Here is a 19,997-nt window from a genome sequence, read left to right as displayed (position 1 = left end):
TACAATTTGATTCGATTCGAATGTAGACTTTTGCTGCAGTCATGCATTGTGTGATAGCTGTGTATCAGCTATGCACTATCATGTTGACAGCAGTGCATGACTTCAGCAAAAGTTTGACTTCAGGGAGCTAAATGCACACGTCACAATGTGCTGCCGGGTAAATGGTCCGTCTGGCGCTTCTCTCAAACTCATTGAGCCACTCAGCAGAGCTCTTCTATTCTATGTTGTAACAAAAGATCTGTATTTACAGATTGTCAACCCAATCTGGCAACCCTGTTTTAACCTCCATCTGGGTTGTGTCCATTTAGGCACCAAACGTAAGAAAACTGACTGAAACAGGGAGGGATTACATGGAGCTGCCTATTAAGAAATACTCATTTTCTGTTGCAAATTGTTTTAAAACATTTACTGTTGTGTGCCATATTGAACACAACCCTGTTAACCCTGTCTCTCTAGGAACTACCATGTGTTCTACTCCCTGTTAACCCTGTCTCTCTAGGAACTACCATGTGTTCTACTCCCTGTTAACCCTGTCTCTCTAGGAACTACCATGTGTTCTACTCCCTGTTAACCCTGTCTCTCTAGGAACTACCATGTGTTCTACTCCCTGTTAACCCTGTCTCTCTAGGAACTACCATGTGTTCTACTCCCTGTTAACCCTGTCTCTCTAGGAACTACCATGTGTTCTACTCCCTGTTAACCCTGTCTCTCTAGGAACTACCATGTGTTCTACTCCCTGTTAACCCTGTCTCTCTAGGAACTACCATGTGTTCTACTCCCTGTTAACCCTGTCTCTCTAGGAACTACCATGTGTTCTACTCCCTGTTAACCCTGTCTCTCTAGGAACTACCATGTGTTCTACTCCCTGTTAACCCTGTCTCTCTAGGATCTACCATGTGTTCTACTCCCTGTTAACCCTGTCTCTCTAGGAACTACCATGTGTTCTACTACCTTTTGGCTGGAGCCACTGAGGAAGAGAGGAAGGCCTTCCACCTGCTCAAACCAGAGGAGTACCACTACCTCAACCAGGTGGGCACGCCACACACACACACACACACACACACACACACACACACACACACTGTCTGTATGTGGGTCCTGTGGTCACATCCACTGAGATTTGATCATATCTACTGATATGTACATGTTTGTGAATTTCATGTAGCCTCTAGTCTCTTTACATGTAGCCTATAGTCTCTTTACATGTAGCCTATAGTCTCTTTACATGTAGCCTATAGTCTCTTTACATGTAGCCTATAGTCTCTTTACATGTAGCCTATAGTCTCTTTACATATAGCCTATAGTCTCTTTACATGTAGCCTATAGTCTCTTTACATGTAGCCTATAGTCTCCTTACATGTAGCCTATAGTCTCTTTACATGTAGCCTATAGTCTCTTTTCATGTAGCCTGTAGTCTCTTTACGGTTTCATGTTGCCTATAGACATGTAGCCTATAGTCTCTTTTCATGTAGCCTGTAGTCTCTTTACGGTTTCATGTTGCCTATAGACATGTAGCCTATAGTCTCTTTACATGTAGCCTCTAGTCTCTTTACATGTAGCCTGTAGTCTCTTTACATGTAGCCTATAGTCTCTTTTCATGTAGCCTCTAGTCTCTTTACATGTAGCCTATAGTCTCTTTACATGTAGCCTAAAGTCTCTTTACATGTAGCCTATAGTCTCTTTACATGTAGCCTAAAGTCTCTTTACATGTAGCCTATAGTCTCTTTACATGTAGCCTGTAGTCTCTTTACATGTAGCCTATAGTCTCTTTACATGTAGCCTATAGTCTCTTTACGGTTTCATGTAGCCTGTTGTCTCTTTACATGTAGCCTAAAGTCTCTTTACATGTAGCCTAAAGTCTCTTTACATGTAGCCTATAGTCTCTTTACATGTAGCCTATAGTCTCTTTTCATGTAGCCTCTAGTCTCTTTACATGTAGCCTATAGTCTCTTTACATGTAGCCTAAAGTCTCTTTACATGTAGCCTATAGTCTCTTTACATGTAGCCTATAGTCTCTTTTCATGTAGCCTCTAGTCTCTTTACATGTAGCCTATAGTCTCTTTACATGTAGCCTAAAGTCTCTTTACATGTAGCCTATAGTCTCTTTACATGTAGCCTAAAGTCTCTTTACATGTAGCCTATAGTCTCTTTACATGTAGCCTGTAGTCTCTTTACATGTAGCCTAAAGTCTCTTTACATGTAGCCTATAGTCTCTTTACGGTTTCATGTAGCCTGTTGTCTCTTTACATGTAGCCTAAAGTCTCTTTACATGTAGCCTATAGTCTCTTTTCATGTAGCCTATAGTCTCTTTACGGTTTCATGTAGCCTGTTGTCTCTTTACATGTAGCCTATAGTCTCTTTTCATGTAGCCTATAGTCTCTTTTCATGTAGCCTATAGTCTCTTTACATGTAGCCTCTAGTCTCTTTACGGTTTCATGTAGCCTATAGTCTCTTTACTGTTTCATGTAGCCTATAGTCTCTTTACTGTTACATGTAGCCTATAGTCTCTTTACTGTAGCCTGTAGCCTATAGTCTCTTTTCATGTAGCCTGTAGTCTCTTTTCATGTAGCCTGTAGTCTCTTTTCATGTAGCCTGTAGTCTCTTTTCATGTAGCCTGTAGTCTCTTTTCATGTAGCCTGTAGTCTCTTTACATGTAGCCTATAGTCTCTTTACATGTAGCCTATAGTCTCTTTACGGTTTCATGTAGCCTATAGTCTCTTTACATGTAGCCTCTAGTCTCTTTTCATGTAGCCTATAGTCTCTTTACATGTAGCCTGTAGTCTCTTTACTGTTACATGTAGCCTATAGACTCTTTACTGTTTCATGTAGCCTCTAGTCTCTTTACGGTTTCATGTAGCCTATAGACATGTAGCCTATAGTCTCTTTACTGTTACATGCAGCCTATAGTCTACTGTTTCCCACAGGAATATAATATTAGCTTTCATGCCTCATGGCATCAAACCTCTGTAGATGGTGTGAGGGCTGCTTAGACTGCAGATGGTAATGGATAGCAGTTTAGTTTGATGTTTGTTTCTCTTCAGTAGTTTGTTAATTTATCGTAAAAGGAGCACTTCTCAGCACATTGGCTGTTGATTGTGTTGACCCACATTTATAGTGTGTGTGTTTGTTTTGTGTATGTGTTTGTTTTGTGTGTGTGTGGACATCTGCCTACTTTGGCAACAGATTCACAGGACACTGGTTAAAATCAGAGTGTTCCTTGGTAATTTGTGGCATCCCCAAAAACATTACAGTTTTTGTCCTCCTCTCTTCCCCCAAAACACTCCTAATCCCAACGACAACAAACCCAGCTCCAAGCCGTCTGTTACTATGCACCGCTGTTTCCATGGCGACAGCAGGAGTCCGTGTGTGGCGGGACTGGCGGTCTTGTGTGTGACCATGGCATGTGTGTTTGTGGTGTGTACAGTAGTCTGTCTGTCTGTCTGTCTGTCTGTCTGTCTGTCTGTCTGTCTGTCTGTCTGTCTGTCTGTCTGTCTGTGTCTCTCTCTCTCTCTCTCTCTCTCTCTCTCTCTCTCTCTCTCTGTCTCTCTGTCTCTCTGTCTCTCTGTCTCTCTGTCTCTCTGTCTCTGTCTCTGTATGCCACATGATATGAAGGACTAAGGGTGTTCTCCAAAGAATTGTTGGTGTCTCTTATACTTTTAGTAAAGAGTAGGGGTGTGTGTTTGTGTGTGTGTTTTTAGAATAGTTCAGTGAACCTTCCCTTGTGTATTAACTGCATGCGTCATTTCCTGGTCAGGTGTGTTTGTGTGTGTATGTGTACGTACCTATGTCTAACCCCCTCTACCTTACTTCCAGATTACAAAGAAATCCCACAGACTCCACTGGGAAAATGACATTGAGAGCGAGCTGGTCAGTATAGTGTGTTTAGCTGGGTATACATTTCTGTGTGCATGTGGGAGTGATTTGGTGCTGGGTTGGTAGAAATAGGGATTTTTTTGGTGCTGGGTTGGTACAGGTAGGGGTTATTTGGTGATGGGTTGGTACAGGTGGGGGTGATTTGGTGATGGGTTGGTACAGGTGGGAGTGATTTGGTGCTGGGTTGGTACAGGTAGGGGTTATTTGGTGCTGGGTTGTACAGGTGGGGGTGGTTTGGTGCTGGGTTGGTACAGGTGGGGGTGATTTGGTGCTGGGTTGGTACAGATGGGGGTGATTTGGTGCTGGGGTGGTACAAGTGGGAGTGATTTAGTGCTGGGTTGGTACAGGTGGAACGATTTGGTGCTGGGTTGGTACAGGTGGGATGATTTGGTGCTGGGTTGGTACAGGTGGGGTGATTTGGTGCTGGGTTGGTACAGGTGGGAGTGATTTGGTGCTGGGTTGGTACAGGTGGGATGATTTGGTGCTGGGTTGGTACAGGTGTGAGTGATTTGGTGCTGGGTTGGTACAGGTGGGATGATTTGGTGCTGGGTTGGTACAGGTGGGATGATTTGGCGCTGGGTTGGTACAGATAGGGGTGATTTGGTGCTGGGTTGGTACAGCTGGGGGTGATTTGGTGCTGGGTTGGTACAGGTGGGGGTGATTTGGTGCTGAGGTGGTACAGGTGGGGGTGATTTGGTGCTGGGTTGGTACAGGTGGGGGTGGTTTGGTGCTGGGTTGGTACAGGTGGGATGATTTGGTGCTGGGTTGGTACAGGTAGGATGATTTGGTGCTGGGTTGGTACAGGTGGGGGTGGTTTGGTGCTGGGTTGGTACAGGTGGGCTGATTTGGTGCTGGGTTGGTACAGGTAGGATGATTTGGTGCTGGGTTGGTACAGATGGGGGTGATTTGGTGCTGGTAGGTTGATATCCTTCACTGCTATTGTCTGCCCAGCCTTCACCTCTAGTAGACTGTGTTCTGTATTGGTCACTGTGATGTCTTTGGTCTAGTGGACTGTGTTTTGTGATGTCTTTGGTCTAGTGGACCGTGTTCTGTATTGGTCACTGTGATGTCTGTGGTCTAGTGGACTGTGTTCTGTATTGGTCACTGTGATGTCTGTGGTCTAGTGGACTGTGTTCTGTATTGGTCACTGTGATGTCTGTGGTCTAGTGGACTGTGTTCTGTATTGGTCACTGATGTCTTGTGTCTGTGGTCTAGTGGACTGTGTTAGTGGACTCTCTTCCCCTTCCCTCTTTGCCTCCTCTCTCCCCCTCCCTCTTTGCCTCTGAATATTTGTTTACATGGCATGATGTCTCAGGGGTCAGTCTGTGACCTCCTGCTTGCGACCCCTGACCTCTGAGACAGAGGAGATGATGTCACAGAGTCTGTCTGTCACGCTGTGCCTCACAACACTTCCTGACAGCTGGCTATACTCTTCATATTTTTCACTCACTCACTCATAAGGGTGTGGTGTAGGACCAGAGATAAGGGTGTGGTGTAGGACCAGAGATAAGGGCGTGGTGTAGGACCAGAGATAAGGGTGTAGTGTAGGACCAGAGATAAGGGTGTGGTGTAGGACCAGAGATAAGGGTGTGGTGTAGGACCAGGTGTAGGACCAGAGATAAGGGTGTGGTGTAGGACCAGAGATAAGGGTGTGGTGTAGGACCAGAGATAAGGGTGTGGTGTAGGACCAGGTGTAGGACCAGAGATAAGGGTGTGGTGTAGAACCAGAGATAAGGGTGTGGTGTAGGACCAGAGATAAGGGTGTAGTGTAGGACCAGAGATAAGGGTGTGGTGTAGGACCAGAGATAAGGGTGTAGTGTAGGACCAGAGATAAGGGTGTGGTGTAGGACCAGGTGTAGGACCAGAGATAAGGGTGTGGTGTAGGACCAGATATAAGGGTGTGGTGTAGGACCAGAGATAAGGGTGTGGTGTAGGACCAGAGATAAGGGTGTGGTGTAGGACCAGAGATAAGGGTGTGGTGTAGGACCAGAGATAAGGCTGTGGTGTAGGACCAGGTGTAGGACCAGAGATAAGGGTGTGGTGTAGGACCAGAGATAAGGGTGTGGTGTAGGACCAGGTGTAGGACCAGAGATAAGGGTGTGGTGTAGGACCAGAGATAAGGGTGTGGTGTAGGACCAGAGATAAGGGTGTGGTGTAGGACCAGAGGTAAGGGTGTGGTGTAGGACCAGAGATAAGGGTGTGGTGTAGGACCAGAGATAAGGGTGTGGTGTAGGACCAGAGATAAGGGTGTGGTGTAGGACCAGAGGTAAGGGTGTGGTGTAGGACCAGGTGTAGGACCAGAGATAAGGGTGGGGTGTAGGACCAGAGATAAGGGTGTGGTGTAGGACCAGAGATAAGGGTGTGGTGTAGGACCAGAGATAAGGGTGTGGTGTAGGACCAGAGGTAAGGGTGTGGTGTAGGACCAGAGGTAAGGGTGTGGTGTAGGACCAGAGATAAGGGTGTGGTGTAGGACCAGAGATAAGGGTGTGGTGTAGGACCAGAGGTAAGGGTGTGGTGTAGGACCAGGTGTAGGACCAGAGATAAGGGTGGGGTGTAGGACCAGAGATAAGGGTGTGGTGTAGGACCAGAGATAAGGGTGTGGTGTAGGACCAGAGGTAAGGGTGTGGTGTAGGACCAGAGGTAAGGGTGTGATGTAGGACCAGAGATAAGGGTGTGGTGTAGGACCAGAGGTAAGGGTGTGGTGTAGGACCAGAGGTAAGGGTGTGGTGTAGGACCAGAGGTAAGGGTGTGGTGTAGGACCAGAGGTAAGGGTGTGGTGTAGGACCAGAGGTAAGGGTGTGGTGTAGGACCAGAGGTAAGGGTGTGGTGTAGGACCAGAGGTAAGGGTGTGGTGTAGGACCAGAGGTAAGGGTGTGGTGTAGGACCAGAGATAAGGGTGTGGTGTAGGACCAGAGATAAGGGTGTGGTGTAGGACCAGAGATAAGGGTGTGGTGTAGGACCAGAGATAAGGGTGTAGTGTAGGACCAGGTGTAGGACCAGAGATAAGGGTGTGGTGTAGGACCAGAGATAAGGGTGTGGTGTAGGACCAGAGATAAGGGTGTAGTGTAGTACCAGAGATAAGGGTGTGGTGTAGGACCAGAGATAAGGGTGTGGTGTAGGACCAGAGATAAGGGTGTAGTGTAGGACCAGGTGTAGGACCAGAGATAAGGGTGTGGTATAGGACCAGAGATAAGGGTGTGGTGTAGGACCAGAGATAAGTGTGTGGTGTAGGACCAGAGATAAGGGTGTGGTGTTGGACCAGAGATAAGGGTGTGGTGTAGGACCAGAGATAAGGGTGTGGTGTAGGACCAGAGATAAGGGTGTGGTGTAGGACCAGAGATAAGGGTGTGGTGTAGGACCAGGTGTAGGACCAGAGATAAGGGTGTGGTGTAGGACCAGGTGTAGGACCAGAGATAAGGGTGTGGTGTAGGACCAGAGATAAGGGTGTGGTGTAGGACCAGAGATAAGGGTGTGGTGTAGGACCAGGTGTAGGACCAGAGATAAGGGTGTGGTGTAGGACCAAAGATAAGGGTGTGGTGTAGGACCAAAGATAAGGGTGTGGTGTAGGAACCAAAGATAAGGGTGTAGTGTAGGACCAGGTGTAGGACCAGAGGTAAGGGTGTGGTGTAGGACCAGAGAGAAGGGTGTGGTGTAGGACCAAAGATAAGGGTGTGGTGTAGGACCAAAGATAAGGGTGTAGTGTAGGACCAGGTGTAGGACCAGAGATAAGGGTGTGGTGTAGGACCAGGTGTAGGACCAGAGGTAAGGGTGTAGTGTAGGACCAGAGATAAGGGAGTGGTGTAGGACCAGAGGTAAGGGTGTGGTGTAGGACCAGATGTAAGGGTGTAGTGTAGGACCAGAGATAAGGGTGTGGTGTAGGACCAGAGATAAGGGTGTGGTGTAGGACCAGAGATAAGGGTGTGGTGTAGGACCAGAGATAAGGGTGTGGTGTAGGACCAGAGATAAGGGTGTGGTGTAGGACCAGAGATAAGGGTGTGGTGTAGGACCAGAGATAAGGGTGTGGTGTAGGACCAGGTGTAGGACCAGAGATAAGGGTGTGGTGTAGGACCAGAGATAAGGGTGTGGTGTAGGACCAGAGATAAGGGTGTTGTGTAGGACCAGAGATAAGGGTGTAGTGTAGGACCAGAGATAAGGGTGTGGTGTAGGACCAGGTGTAGGACCAGAGATAAGGGTGTGGTGTAGGACCAGAGATAAGGGTGTAGTGTAGGACCAGAGATAAGGGTGTGGTGTAGGACCAGAGATAAGGGTGTGGTGTAGGACCAGAGGTAAGGGTGTGATGTAGGACCAGAGATACCAGGTTGGACTGGCCGACAATGATCTCTCTTTGTTTTCCCAACTTCCTTTTGACATATCACATAGAACTACAGAACACTCTCCTATTAGAACTACAGAACACTCTCCTATTAGAACTACAGAACACTCTCCTATTAGAACTACAGAACACTCTCCTATTAGAACTACAGAACACTCTCCTATTAGAACTACAGAACACTCTCCTATTAGAACTACAGAACACTCTCCTATTAGAACTACAGAACACTCTCCTATTAGAACTACAGAACACTCTCCTATTAGAACTACAGAACACTCTCCTATTAGAACTACAGAGCACTCTCCTATTAGAACTACAGAGCACTCTCCTGTTAGAACTACAACACATTCTCCTGTTAGAACTCTCCTATTAGAACTACAGAACACTTTCCTGTTAGAACTCTCCTATTAGAACTACAGAACACTTTCCTGTTAGAACTCTCCTATTAGAACTACAAAACACTCTCCTATTAGAACTACAAAACACTCTCGTATTAGAACTACAGAACACTCTCCTGTTAGAACTACAGAACACTCTCCTGTTAGAACTACAGAACACTCTCCTGTTAGAACTACAGAACACTCTCCTGTTAGAACTACAGAACACTCTGCTGTTAGAACCACAGAACACTCTCCTGTCAGAACTACAGAACACTCTCCTGTTAGAACTACAGAACACTCTCCTGTCAGAACTACAGAACACTATCCTATTAGAACTACAGAACACTCTCCTATTAGAACTACAGAACACTCTCCTGTTAGAACCACAGAACACTCTCCTGTTAGAACTACAGAACACTCCTGTTAGAACCACAGAACACTCTCCTATTAGAACTACAGAACACTCTCCTGTTAGAACAACATAATTTTAGGAAAGGTTTTGCATTTTGCAACCCTAATATTCAGTGTGTAGTGTTGTAGACTACTCTGAGTGTACAAAACATTAAGAACACCTTCTTAATATTGAGTTGCACCTCCTCCCCTTTCCCCTCAGAACAGCCTCAATTCATCAGGTCATGGACTCTACAAGGTGTTGAAAGCGTTCCACAGGGATGCTGGCCCATGTTGACTCCAATGCTTCCCACAGTTGTTTCAAGTTGGCTGGATGTCCTTTGGGTGGTGGACCATTCTTGAATCACACGGGAAACTTTTGAGTGTGAAAAACGCAGCAGTGTTGCAGTTCTTGACACAAACCGGTGCGCCTGGCACCTACTACCATACCCCGTTCAATGGCCCTTAAATATTTTGTCTAACCCATTCACCCTCTGAATGGCACGAGGGTGAATTCACATTCACACACACTGATTGAAGTGGATTTAACAAGTGACATTAATAAGGGATCGTAGCTTTCACCTGGATTCACCTGGTCAGTCTGTCATGGAAAGAGCAGGTGTTCTTAATGTTGTGTGTTGATATCAGTGCTTGTTACTCCAGCAGGACTGCTTAACAGTGGAAGGGGAGGACCTGAAGCACGACTTTGAGAGACTGCAGCTGGCCATGGACATGGTGGGGTTCCTGCCTGCCACACGCAAACAGTACGTATATTACACACTCACACACATGCCTGTCTGTCTCTCTATCTCCCTCTATCCCTTCATCGTTCTGTCTCGTTATCCCTCTATCTTCTCTCTGCTGTCTGTCTCTCTCTCTCCTCTCTGTCTGGTAGGATCTTTTCTCTGCTGTCTGACTCTCTCTCCTCTCTGTCTGGTAGGATCTTCTCCCTGCTGTCTGACTCTCTCTCTCCTCTCTGTCTGGTAGGATCTTCTCTCTGCTGTCTGACTCTCTCTCCTCTCTGTCTGGTAGGATCTTCTCTCTGCTGTCTCTCTCCTCTCTGTCTGGTAGGATCTTCTCTCTGCTGTCTGACTCTCTCTCCTCTCTGACTGGTAGGATCTTCTCTCTGCTGTCTCTCTCTCTCTCCTCTCTGTCTGGTAGGATCTTCTCTCTGCTGTCTGACTCTCTCTCCTCTCTGTCTGGTAGGATTTTCTCTCTGCTGTCTGACTCTCTCTCTCTCCTCTCTGTCTGGTAGGATCTTTTCTCTGCTGTCTGACTCTCTCTCTCTCCTCTCTGTCTGGTAGGATCTTCTCTCTGCTGTCTGACTCTCTCTCCTCTCTGTCTGGTAGGATCTTCTCTCTGCTGTCTGACTCTCTCTCCTCTCTGACTGGTAGGATCTTCTCTCTGCTGTCTCTCTCTCTCTCCTCTCTGTCTGGTAGGATCTTCTCTCTGCTGTCTGACTCTCTCTCCTCTCTGTCTGGTAGGATCTTCTCTCTGCTGTCTGACTCTCTCTCCTCTCTGTCTGGTAGGATCTTCTCTCTGCTGTCTGACTCTCTCTCCTCTCTGTCTGGTAGGATCTTCTCTCTGCTGTCTGACTCTCTCTCCTCTCTGACTGGTAGGATCTTCTCTCTGCTGTCTCTCTCTCTCTCCTCTCTGTCTGGTAGGATCTTCTCTCTGCTGTCTGACTCTCTCTCCTCTCTGTCTGGTAGGATCTTTTCTCTGCTGTCTGACTCTCTCTCTCCTCTCTGTCTGGTAGGATCTTCTCTCTGCTGTCTGACTCTCTCTCTCCTCTCTGTCTGGTAGGATCTTTTCTCTGCTGTCTGACTCTCTCTCCTCTCTGTCTGGTAGGATCTTCTCTCTGCTGTCTCTCTCTCTCTCCTCTCTGTCTGGTAGGATATTTTCTCTGCTGTCTGACTCTCTCTCCTCTCTGTCTGGTAGGATCTTTTCTCTGCTGTCTGACTCTCTCTCCTCTCTGTCTGGTAGGATCTTCTCTCTGCTCTCTCTCTCTCTCTCCTCTCTGTCTGGTAGGATCTTCTCTCTGCTGTCTCTCTCTCTCTCCTCTCTGTCTGGTAGGATCTTCTCTCTGCTGTCTGACTCTCTCTCCTCTCTGTCTGGTAGGATCTTTTCTCTGCTGTCTGACTCTCTCTCCTCTCTGTCTGGTAGGATCTTCTCTCTGCTGTCTCTCTCTCTCCTCTCTGTCTGGTAGGATCTTCTCTCTGCTGTCTGACTCTCTCTCCTCTCTGACTGGTAGGATCTTCTCTCTGCTGTCTGTCTCTCTCTCTCCTCTCTGTCTGGTAGGATCTTCTCTCTGCTGTCTGACTCTCTCTCCTCTGTCTGGTAGGATCTTCTCTCTGCTGTCTGACTCTCTCTCTCCTCTCTGTCTGGTAGGATCTTCTCCCTGCTGTCTGACTCTCTCTCTCTCCTTTCTGTCTGGTAGGATCTTTTCTCTGCTGTCTGACTCTCTCTCCTCTCTGACTGGTAGGATCTTCTCTCTGCTGTCTGACTCTCTCTCTCCTCTGTCTGGTAGGATCTTCTCTCTGCTGTCTGACTCTCTCTCCTCTCTGTCTGGTAGGATCTTCTCTCTGCTGTCTGCTATCCTCTACCTGGGCAACATCCTCTACAAGAAGAAGACCTACAGAGACGACTCCATAGACATCTGTAACCCAGATGTGCTGCCTACCATCTCAGAGCTGCTCCAGGTGAACCTCCATGCCTATTGGTCATCCATCCATCCATTCATTTATTCATTTGGGAATTTATCAGTCCGTCCGTCCAGCTGTCATCCATCCATCCATTGATTCATGCATCCTGCCATTCATCCAATCATTTAGCATGGTTTCTGCTACGCTACGACAGTTATTAGTTCGAGAACTGTTCTCAGGTCTGCAATGTTAGGAACTAGTAGAGGCTTAGTTACGGCTGAAAGAGAAATGCCATCTTTTTATAATTCCGTGACTAAGTAGAGAGGGTGTTAATGTATGTTTTTCAAAAGATATGTGTATTCAATTTCCTCAGCGCAGGTTTCCAGACAGACACAGAGACGTGAACACTGTACACACGGACATTAATTCTTGACATGTTGAACTATTTGGCACCAGTGAAAGAAACATGATATATTCATTTGTATCATATAACGCATGAGCTGCAGCCGACGTGTTGAATTCTCAGTATTTTCATGGCTCTACTGAATGCGAACAGCTGGAAGATTAGTCCGGGTATGTGACTCAGAGTAGTTACAACAAAACATTGTTAGTCACTCACTGTACATCATCCAGTTTGGAGATGAGGAAAACGTAGTTTGAAATGATTTGAGTTCACGTGCAGCGTATAATTTGATAGTTTATCATTTTGCGACGTATTTAGCTTCTTGATGATTTTCAACACTGAGATGTTTTTTGGAGACCGGGATGATGCAGAGACTAGAGAACATGACTGCCAGAGTAGTGTTTAGTTTAACACACAGCACGCATGTAAACGTTTTTAATTTAACTATTATATGAATCTGACGATCCACAATAATCACATTATTGTACTCTGTAAATACTTGGTGGCCGGGTCCACATGAGCCCTGTTAGCACCAATACAACATACTGAGCCGGTCATATTGGACCAACACGATTAGACAAGGGGCTTGTTCCAATTCTGAGGTACTTAAGTGGGAGACAGAACATTAAAAGAAAGCACTGATGACGTTGAAAGTGTGGCAGATGCGTGAACTGGACAGAACAAGAGCAAACTGGTTTCAGAGCAGAAGAGGTCCGTAGAATAACTGTTTATACTTCTTCTCAGAACGTGTTTATGTGCTGAGAAGTGTCTTTATTTTTGGGTTCATCGCATCATCCTCCTTAAAGGAGACATGTTGTACCCTGTTCACATGACTGAACTGATCCAAGCCTTTCCACGTGAAGCTGTACTGTGGCCTGGTTATGCATCCACCGTGCTGGAACCATGCTGGAACCATGCTGGAACCATGCTGGAACCATGCTGAAACCATGCTGGAACCATGCTGGAACCATGCTGAAACCATGCTGAAACCATGCTGGAACCATGCTGGAACCATGCTGGAAACATGCTGGAACCATGCTGGAACCATGCTGGAACGGAGAATGTGACAGGAACATATCTGAGCCTGTACAGTACTGTTCAGATCAGCTCGATAGTGAGAGAAAACGCATTGGAATTTATTGTAGTTCCAGTACTCTGTCTCACGCTTGCATCGCAGTGCTAACAAACGCACACAAGTACCTCGTGGGATTGGGCTTGCATTAGATACGCCCACAGCTCCTACATCCTGTGCCCTGCTACACCTCCTAAACCACAGCTCCTACATCCTGTGCCCTGCTACACCTCCTAAACCACAACTCCTACATCCTGTGCCCTGCTACACCTCCTAAACCACAGCTCCTACATCCTGTGCCCTGCTACACCTCCTAAACCACAACTCCTACATCCTGTGCCCTGCTACACCTCCTAAACCACAACTCCTACATCCTGTGCCCTGCTACATCTCCTAAACCACAACTCCTACATCCTGTGCCCTGCTACACCTCCTAAACCACAACTCCTACATCCTGTGCCCTGCTACACCTCCTAAACCACAGCTCCTACATCCTGTGCCCTGCTACACCTCCTAAACCACAACTCCTACATCCTGTGCCCTGCTACACCTCCTAAACCACAGCTCCTACATCCTGTGCCCTGCTACACCTCCTAAACCACAGCTCCTACATCCTGTGCCCTGCTACACCTCCTAAACCACAACTCCTACATCCTGTGCCCTGCTACACCTCCTAAACCACAACTCCTACATCCTGTGCCCTGCTACACCTCCTAAACCACAGCTCCTACATCCTGTGCCCTGCTACACCTCCTAAACCACAGCTCCTACATCCTGTGCCCTGCTAAATCTCCTAAACCACAAGTCCTACATCCTGTGCCCTGCTCAGCTATGGACTCTAACAATACATTATCACTCTCTCAGCTATGGACTTTAACAATACATTATAACTCTCTCAGCTATAGGCTCTAACAATACATCATAACTCTATCAGCTATGGGCTCTAACAATACATCATAACTCTCTCAGCTATGGACTCTAACAATACATTGTAACTCTCTCAGCTATAGGCTCTAACAATACATCATAACTCTCTCAGCTATAGGCTCTAACAATACATTATAACTCTCTCAGCTATAGGCTCTAACAATACATCATAACTCTCTCAGCTATGGACTCTAACAATACATTATAACTCTCTCAGCTATGGACTCTAACAATACATTATAACTCTCTCAGCTATGGACTTTAACAATACATTGTAACTCTCTCAGCTATAGGCTCTAACAATACATTATAACTATCTCAGCTATGGACTCTAACAATACATTATAACTCTCTCAGCTATAGGCTCTAACAATACATCATAACTCTCTCAGCTATAGGCTCTAACAATACATCATAACTCTCTCAGCTATGGGCTCTAACAATACATCATAACTCTCTCAGCTATGGACTCTAACAATACATTGTAACTCTCTCAGCTATAGGCTCTAACAATACATTATAACTCTCTCAGCTATAGGCTCTAACAATACATCATAACTCTCTCAGCTATAGGCTCTAACAATACATCATAACTCTCTCAGCTATAGGCTCTAACAATACATCATAACTCTCTCAGCTATGGGCTCTAACAATACATCATAACTCTCTCAGCTATGGACTCTAACAATACATTGTAACTCTCTCAGCTATAGGCTCTAACAATACATTATAACTCTCTCAGCTATAGGCTCTAACAATACATCATAACTCTCTCAGCTATGGACTCTAACAATACATTGTAACTCTCTCAGCTATAGGCTCTAACAATACATCATAACTCTCTCAGCTATAGGCTCTAACAATACATTATAACTCTTTCAGCTATTGACTCTAACAATACATTGTAACTCTCTCAGCTATGGACTTTAACAATACATTATAACTCTCTCAGCTATGGACTCTAACAATACATTGTAACTCTCTCAGCTATAGGCTCTAACAATACATTATAACTCTCTCAGCTATGGACTCTAACAATACATTATAACTCTCTCAGCTATGGACTCTAACAATACATTATCGCTCTCTGCTATGGACTTTAACAATACATTGTAACTCTCTCAGCTATAGGCTCTAACAATACATTATTACTATCTCAGCTATGGACTCTAACAATACATTATAACTCTCTCAGCTATAGGCTCTAACAATACATCGTAACTCTCTCAGCTATGGACTCTAACAATACATTGTAACTCTCTCAGCTATAGGCTCTAACAATACATCATAACTCTCTCAGCTATAGGCTCTAACAATACATCATAACTCTCTCAGCTATAGGCTCTAACAATACATCATAACTCTCTCAGCTATAGGCTCTAACAATACATCATAACTCTCTCAGCTATAGGCTCTAACAACACATCATAACTCTCTCAGCTATGGGCTCTAACAACACATCACTTTTTCCACTGTGGTTTCTCAGCGATGGCCTCTAAGTACTAATACTGGCAGCCAACTGAGAATTTCTCTCACCATGATGTAGTATGTCATTGTCGATTTTATAATGGTGCTGTGCTTTAAAGACGGAAGGAGAGCTCCATCAATTGTCATTAGCTGTTATAGGAGGGTAGCTTTCAACCGCTACTTATCCACACTGACATTAAAACCTACATAACACTGTCATAACCATGACACAACCTCTACTTAGGCACACTGACATTAAAACCTACATAACACTGTCCATAACCATGACACAACCGCTACTTATCCACACTGACATTAAAACCTACATAACACTGTCCATAACCATGACACAACCTCTACTTATGCACACTGACATTAAAACCTACATAACACTGTCATAACCATGACACAACCGCTACTTATGCACACTGACATTAAAACCTACATAACACTGTCATAACCATGACACAACCGCTAGCTCAGGTCAGTTTACTGTAAATATGCTGACCGAAGCCTAGTCAACGTCGGCATCGTGCTGTTCTCATTTACCTCCAGAGTGAGGGATTGTCTACCCCCCGGGACACAAACCACCAGCATTAGCAAGCTACCCTTTAGAGTCGCTGACAAAACCAGGGACGCAACTTTCACTGGGGACTGTGAAAGTTATCATTGGAATGTGATCCAAAACGAGGCAAGTGTGTGCTTTAGGACCATGCGGACTCCTCAGAGCGGTCGGGTAGGCTGTTTGGAGCGTTTATCTGACTGGATTAATATATATATATATATATATATATATATATATATATATATATATATATATATATATATATATATATATATATATATATATGGGAGAGAGGGGGAATAACAAGTGGGAGTTGTTATGTTATTCCCCCTCTCACTTCTAAAAGTGCTCTTGGACAAAACAATGACCAAAGTGTGTCGGAATGCCTGACAACTATGCCACAGGGTGTTATGTAAAAAGGGGAACTGTTTTTTTTTTTTTAAATTAAGGGAGTCGTTTTGTGCCGCCAGTGAGGAACATGTGACTCATGTGACCTTGAGATGTGAGATAACGCACATGTTCGCCATGTGTTCCGGGTCAGTGGGAATAGAAGCACCATGAAGGGAAATACTGGGGTTTCTCAATGCTCTGGTACCGTAGACACAGTGGCATGTTAGTCAAACAAGGTCAGGGTTTTCTGCCTTAAAGCTAGAATCTGCAGTTTAAACAAGTTTTGTTTTGCATGGCCCAGGTGGATGTAGATTTCACTTAAGGACCAATGGAATGGTCTAAAAATGAGCAAACTCCTCCCACCCGAGCAGTGGCGTAGCCAGATCATTTTTTGGGGATAGGCATTTTTTCTATTTGTTTATTACATTTATTTTGCGACGCACACCATATATTATTTCGTAAAACAATAGTTTTATTCTAGTGCGTAGTACTCGGAGCAACCTCGTTACATATACAAATAATGACCTATCCCAGCATATTAAAATAAGACAGTAACTTTAGACCAGTTGCCAACAACATAAAACTCGTCTTCAGGCCACTTTAATCTCGATGGGCAAACAAGCCTATATTTGATGTTACCACGGCGGACAGTAGTACTATAAAAAGTACCTTTAGTAAACGGATCAATAAGTTGTGACCTACATCACAAGGAGCAGACGGCGAGGCTTTGAGTTGAATCTGGTGATGATTTCATCATAATCCAGTGTATCTGTCAGTTCACGCTCAAAAGACAGCAACCTGAAGTGGTTCAGCCGGGCGCTTGTCATTGATGTGCGAAGACGATTTTTTATCCTAGTTGTTGTTTAGAAAAGTCTCTCCACACTGCATGATGTCATTGGAAGTGTGACAATGATCCTTAATAACCTCTTGCATCTAGACGTTACGCTAGCGGAACGCCTCGCCAAATATCCAATGGAAGAACGTGGCACGAAATACAAATACCTCAAAAATGCAATAATTAAAATTTTTCAACCATACGACTATTTTACACCATTTGAAAGATAAGACTCTCGTTAATCCAACCACATTGTCCGATTTCAAAAAGGCTTTACAGCGAAAGCAAAACATTAGATTATGTTAGGAGAGTACACAGCCAAAAATAATCACACAGCCATTTTCAAAGCAAGCATATATGTCACAAAAACCCAAACACAGCTAAATGCAGCACTAACCTTTGATGATCTTCATCAGATGACACTCCTAGGACATTATGTTATACAATATATGCATGTTTTGTTCAATCAAGTTCATATTTATATCAAAAACCAGCTTTTTACATTAGCATGTGACGTTCAGAACTAGCATACCCCCCGCAAACTTCCGGTGAATTTACTAAATTACTCACGATAAACGTTCACAAAAAACATAACAATTATTTTAAGAATTATAGATACAGAACTCCTCTATGCACTCGCTATGGCCGATTTTAAAATAGCTTTTCGGTGAAAGCACATTTTGCAATATTCTAAGTAGATAGCCCGGCATCACAGGGCTAGCTATTTAGACACGCAGCAAGTTTAGCCCTGACCAAAGTCAGATTTACTATAAGAAAAATGTTATTACCTTTGCTGTTCTTCATCAGAATGCACTCCCAGGACTTCTACTTCAATAACAAATGTTGGTTTGGTTCAAAATAATCCATAGTTATGTTCAAATATCCTCTGTTTTGTTCGTGCGTTCAAGACACTATCCGAATGGTAAAGAAGGGTGAGGCGCACGACACATTTCGTGACAAAAAAATTCTAATTATTCCATTACCGTACTTCGAAGCATGTCAACCGCTGTTTAAAATAAATGTTTATGCCATTTTTCTCGTAAAAAAGCGATAATATTCCGACCGGGAAAGCGTGTTTACGTTCAAAGAGAAAGAAAGTAAAAACATGGGATCCCCTCGTGCACGAGCCTCAGTCTGATGGTCCCCTGATAGAGCACTTACCAAAGGCGCTTAAGTTTTTCAGCCAGCGGCTGGAATTACATCATTCAGCTTTTTCCCGGGTTCTGAGAGCCTATGGGAGCCGTAGGAAGTGTCACGTTACAGCAAAGATCCTAAATGTTCAATAAACAGAGCCAAGAAGCCCAAGGAATGGTCAGAGAGGGTACTTCCTGTTTGGAATCTTCTCAGGTTTTTGCCTGCCATATGAGTTCTGTTATACTCACAGACACCATTCAAACAGTTTTTGAAACTTTAGGGTGTTTTCTATCCAAAGCCAATACTTATATGCATATTCTAGTTTCTGGGCAGGAGTACTAACCAGATTAAATCGGGTACGTTTTTTTATCCGGCCGTGTAAATACTGCCCCCTAGCCCTAACAGGTTAAACACTGTTTCCCATGCTTGTTCAATGAACCATAAACAATTAATGAACATGCACCTATGAAACAGTCATTAAGAAACGAACACCTTACAGACGGTAGGCAATTAAGGTCAGAGTTATGAAAACTTAGTACACTAAAGAGGCCTTTCTACTGACTCTGAAAAACAGCAAAAGAAAGATGCCCAGGGTCCCTGCTCATCTGCGTGAACGTGCCTTAGGCATGCTGCAAGGAGGCATGAGGACTGCAGATGTGGCCAGGGCAATAAATTGCAATGTCTGTACTGTGAGACGCCTCTTCACTGACGAGTCGCGGTTTTGTCTCACCAGGGGTGATGGTCGGATTTGCGTTTATCGTCGAAGGAATGAGCGTTACACCGAGGCCTGTACTCTGGAGCGGGATCGATTTGGAGATGGAGGGTCCGTCATGGTCTGGGGCAGTGTGTTACAGCATCAACGGACTGAGCTTATTGTTATTGCAGGCAATCTCAACGCTGTGCGTTACAGGGAAGACATCCTCCTCCCTCATGTAGGCTCATCCTGACATGACCCTCCAGCATGACAATGCCACCAGCCATACTGCTCATTCTGTGCGTGATTTCCTGTAAGACAGGAATGTCGGTGTTCTGCCATGGCCATCAAAGAGCCCAGATCTCAATCCCATTGAGCATGTCTGGGACCTGTTGGATCGGAGGGTGAGGGCTAGGGCCATTCCCCCCAGAAATGTCCGGGAACTTGCAGTTGCCTTGGTGGAAGAGTGGGGTAACATCTCACAGCAAGAACTGGCAAATCTGGTGCAGTCCATGAGGAGGAGATGCACTGCAGTACTTAATGTAGCTGATGGCCACACCAGATACTGACTGTTACTGTTACTTTTGATTTTGACCCCCACTTTGTTCAGGGACACATTATTCAATTTCTGTTAGTCACATGTCTGTGGAACTTGTTCAGTTTATGTCTAGGTTGTTGAATCTTGTTATGTTCATACACATATTCACACATGTTAAGTTTGCTGTAAATAAACGCTGTTGACAGTGAGAGGACGTTTCTTTTTTTGCTGAGTTAATGTGTTTACTACACTGTGTTGTCGTGTGAGCAGCACTTTCTTCAGGGAATGCTATTTGGTTGTAGTGTCGACTGATGCATGAATGGTAATATGACTGGCTCGGATACCCTGTTTCCT

General features: G+C 44.9%; 1 protein-coding gene across 1 annotated transcript in view; it reads left to right on the top strand.

Moving 5' to 3' along the window:
• The window catches only part of LOC115193065 (unconventional myosin-IXAa), a 272,296-nt gene that overhangs the window by 153,386 nt on the left and 98,913 nt on the right, over window positions 1-19,997 (top strand). The window contains exons 5-8 of the mRNA XM_029752049.1: window positions 930-1,029; window positions 3,814-3,867; window positions 9,640-9,740; window positions 11,549-11,675. Coding sequence (XP_029607909.1) covers window positions 930-1,029; window positions 3,814-3,867; window positions 9,640-9,740; window positions 11,549-11,675 — 382 coding nt within the window. The remainder of the gene's footprint in view (window positions 1-929; window positions 1,030-3,813; window positions 3,868-9,639; window positions 9,741-11,548; window positions 11,676-19,997) is intronic.

The sequence above is a fragment of the Salmo trutta genome, chromosome 4 (genome assembly GCF_901001165.1).
Source record: "Salmo trutta chromosome 4, fSalTru1.1, whole genome shotgun sequence".
Lineage (NCBI taxonomy): Eukaryota > Metazoa > Chordata > Actinopteri > Salmoniformes > Salmonidae > Salmo > Salmo trutta.
This window is presented reverse-complemented; position numbering and strand designations above follow the sequence as displayed.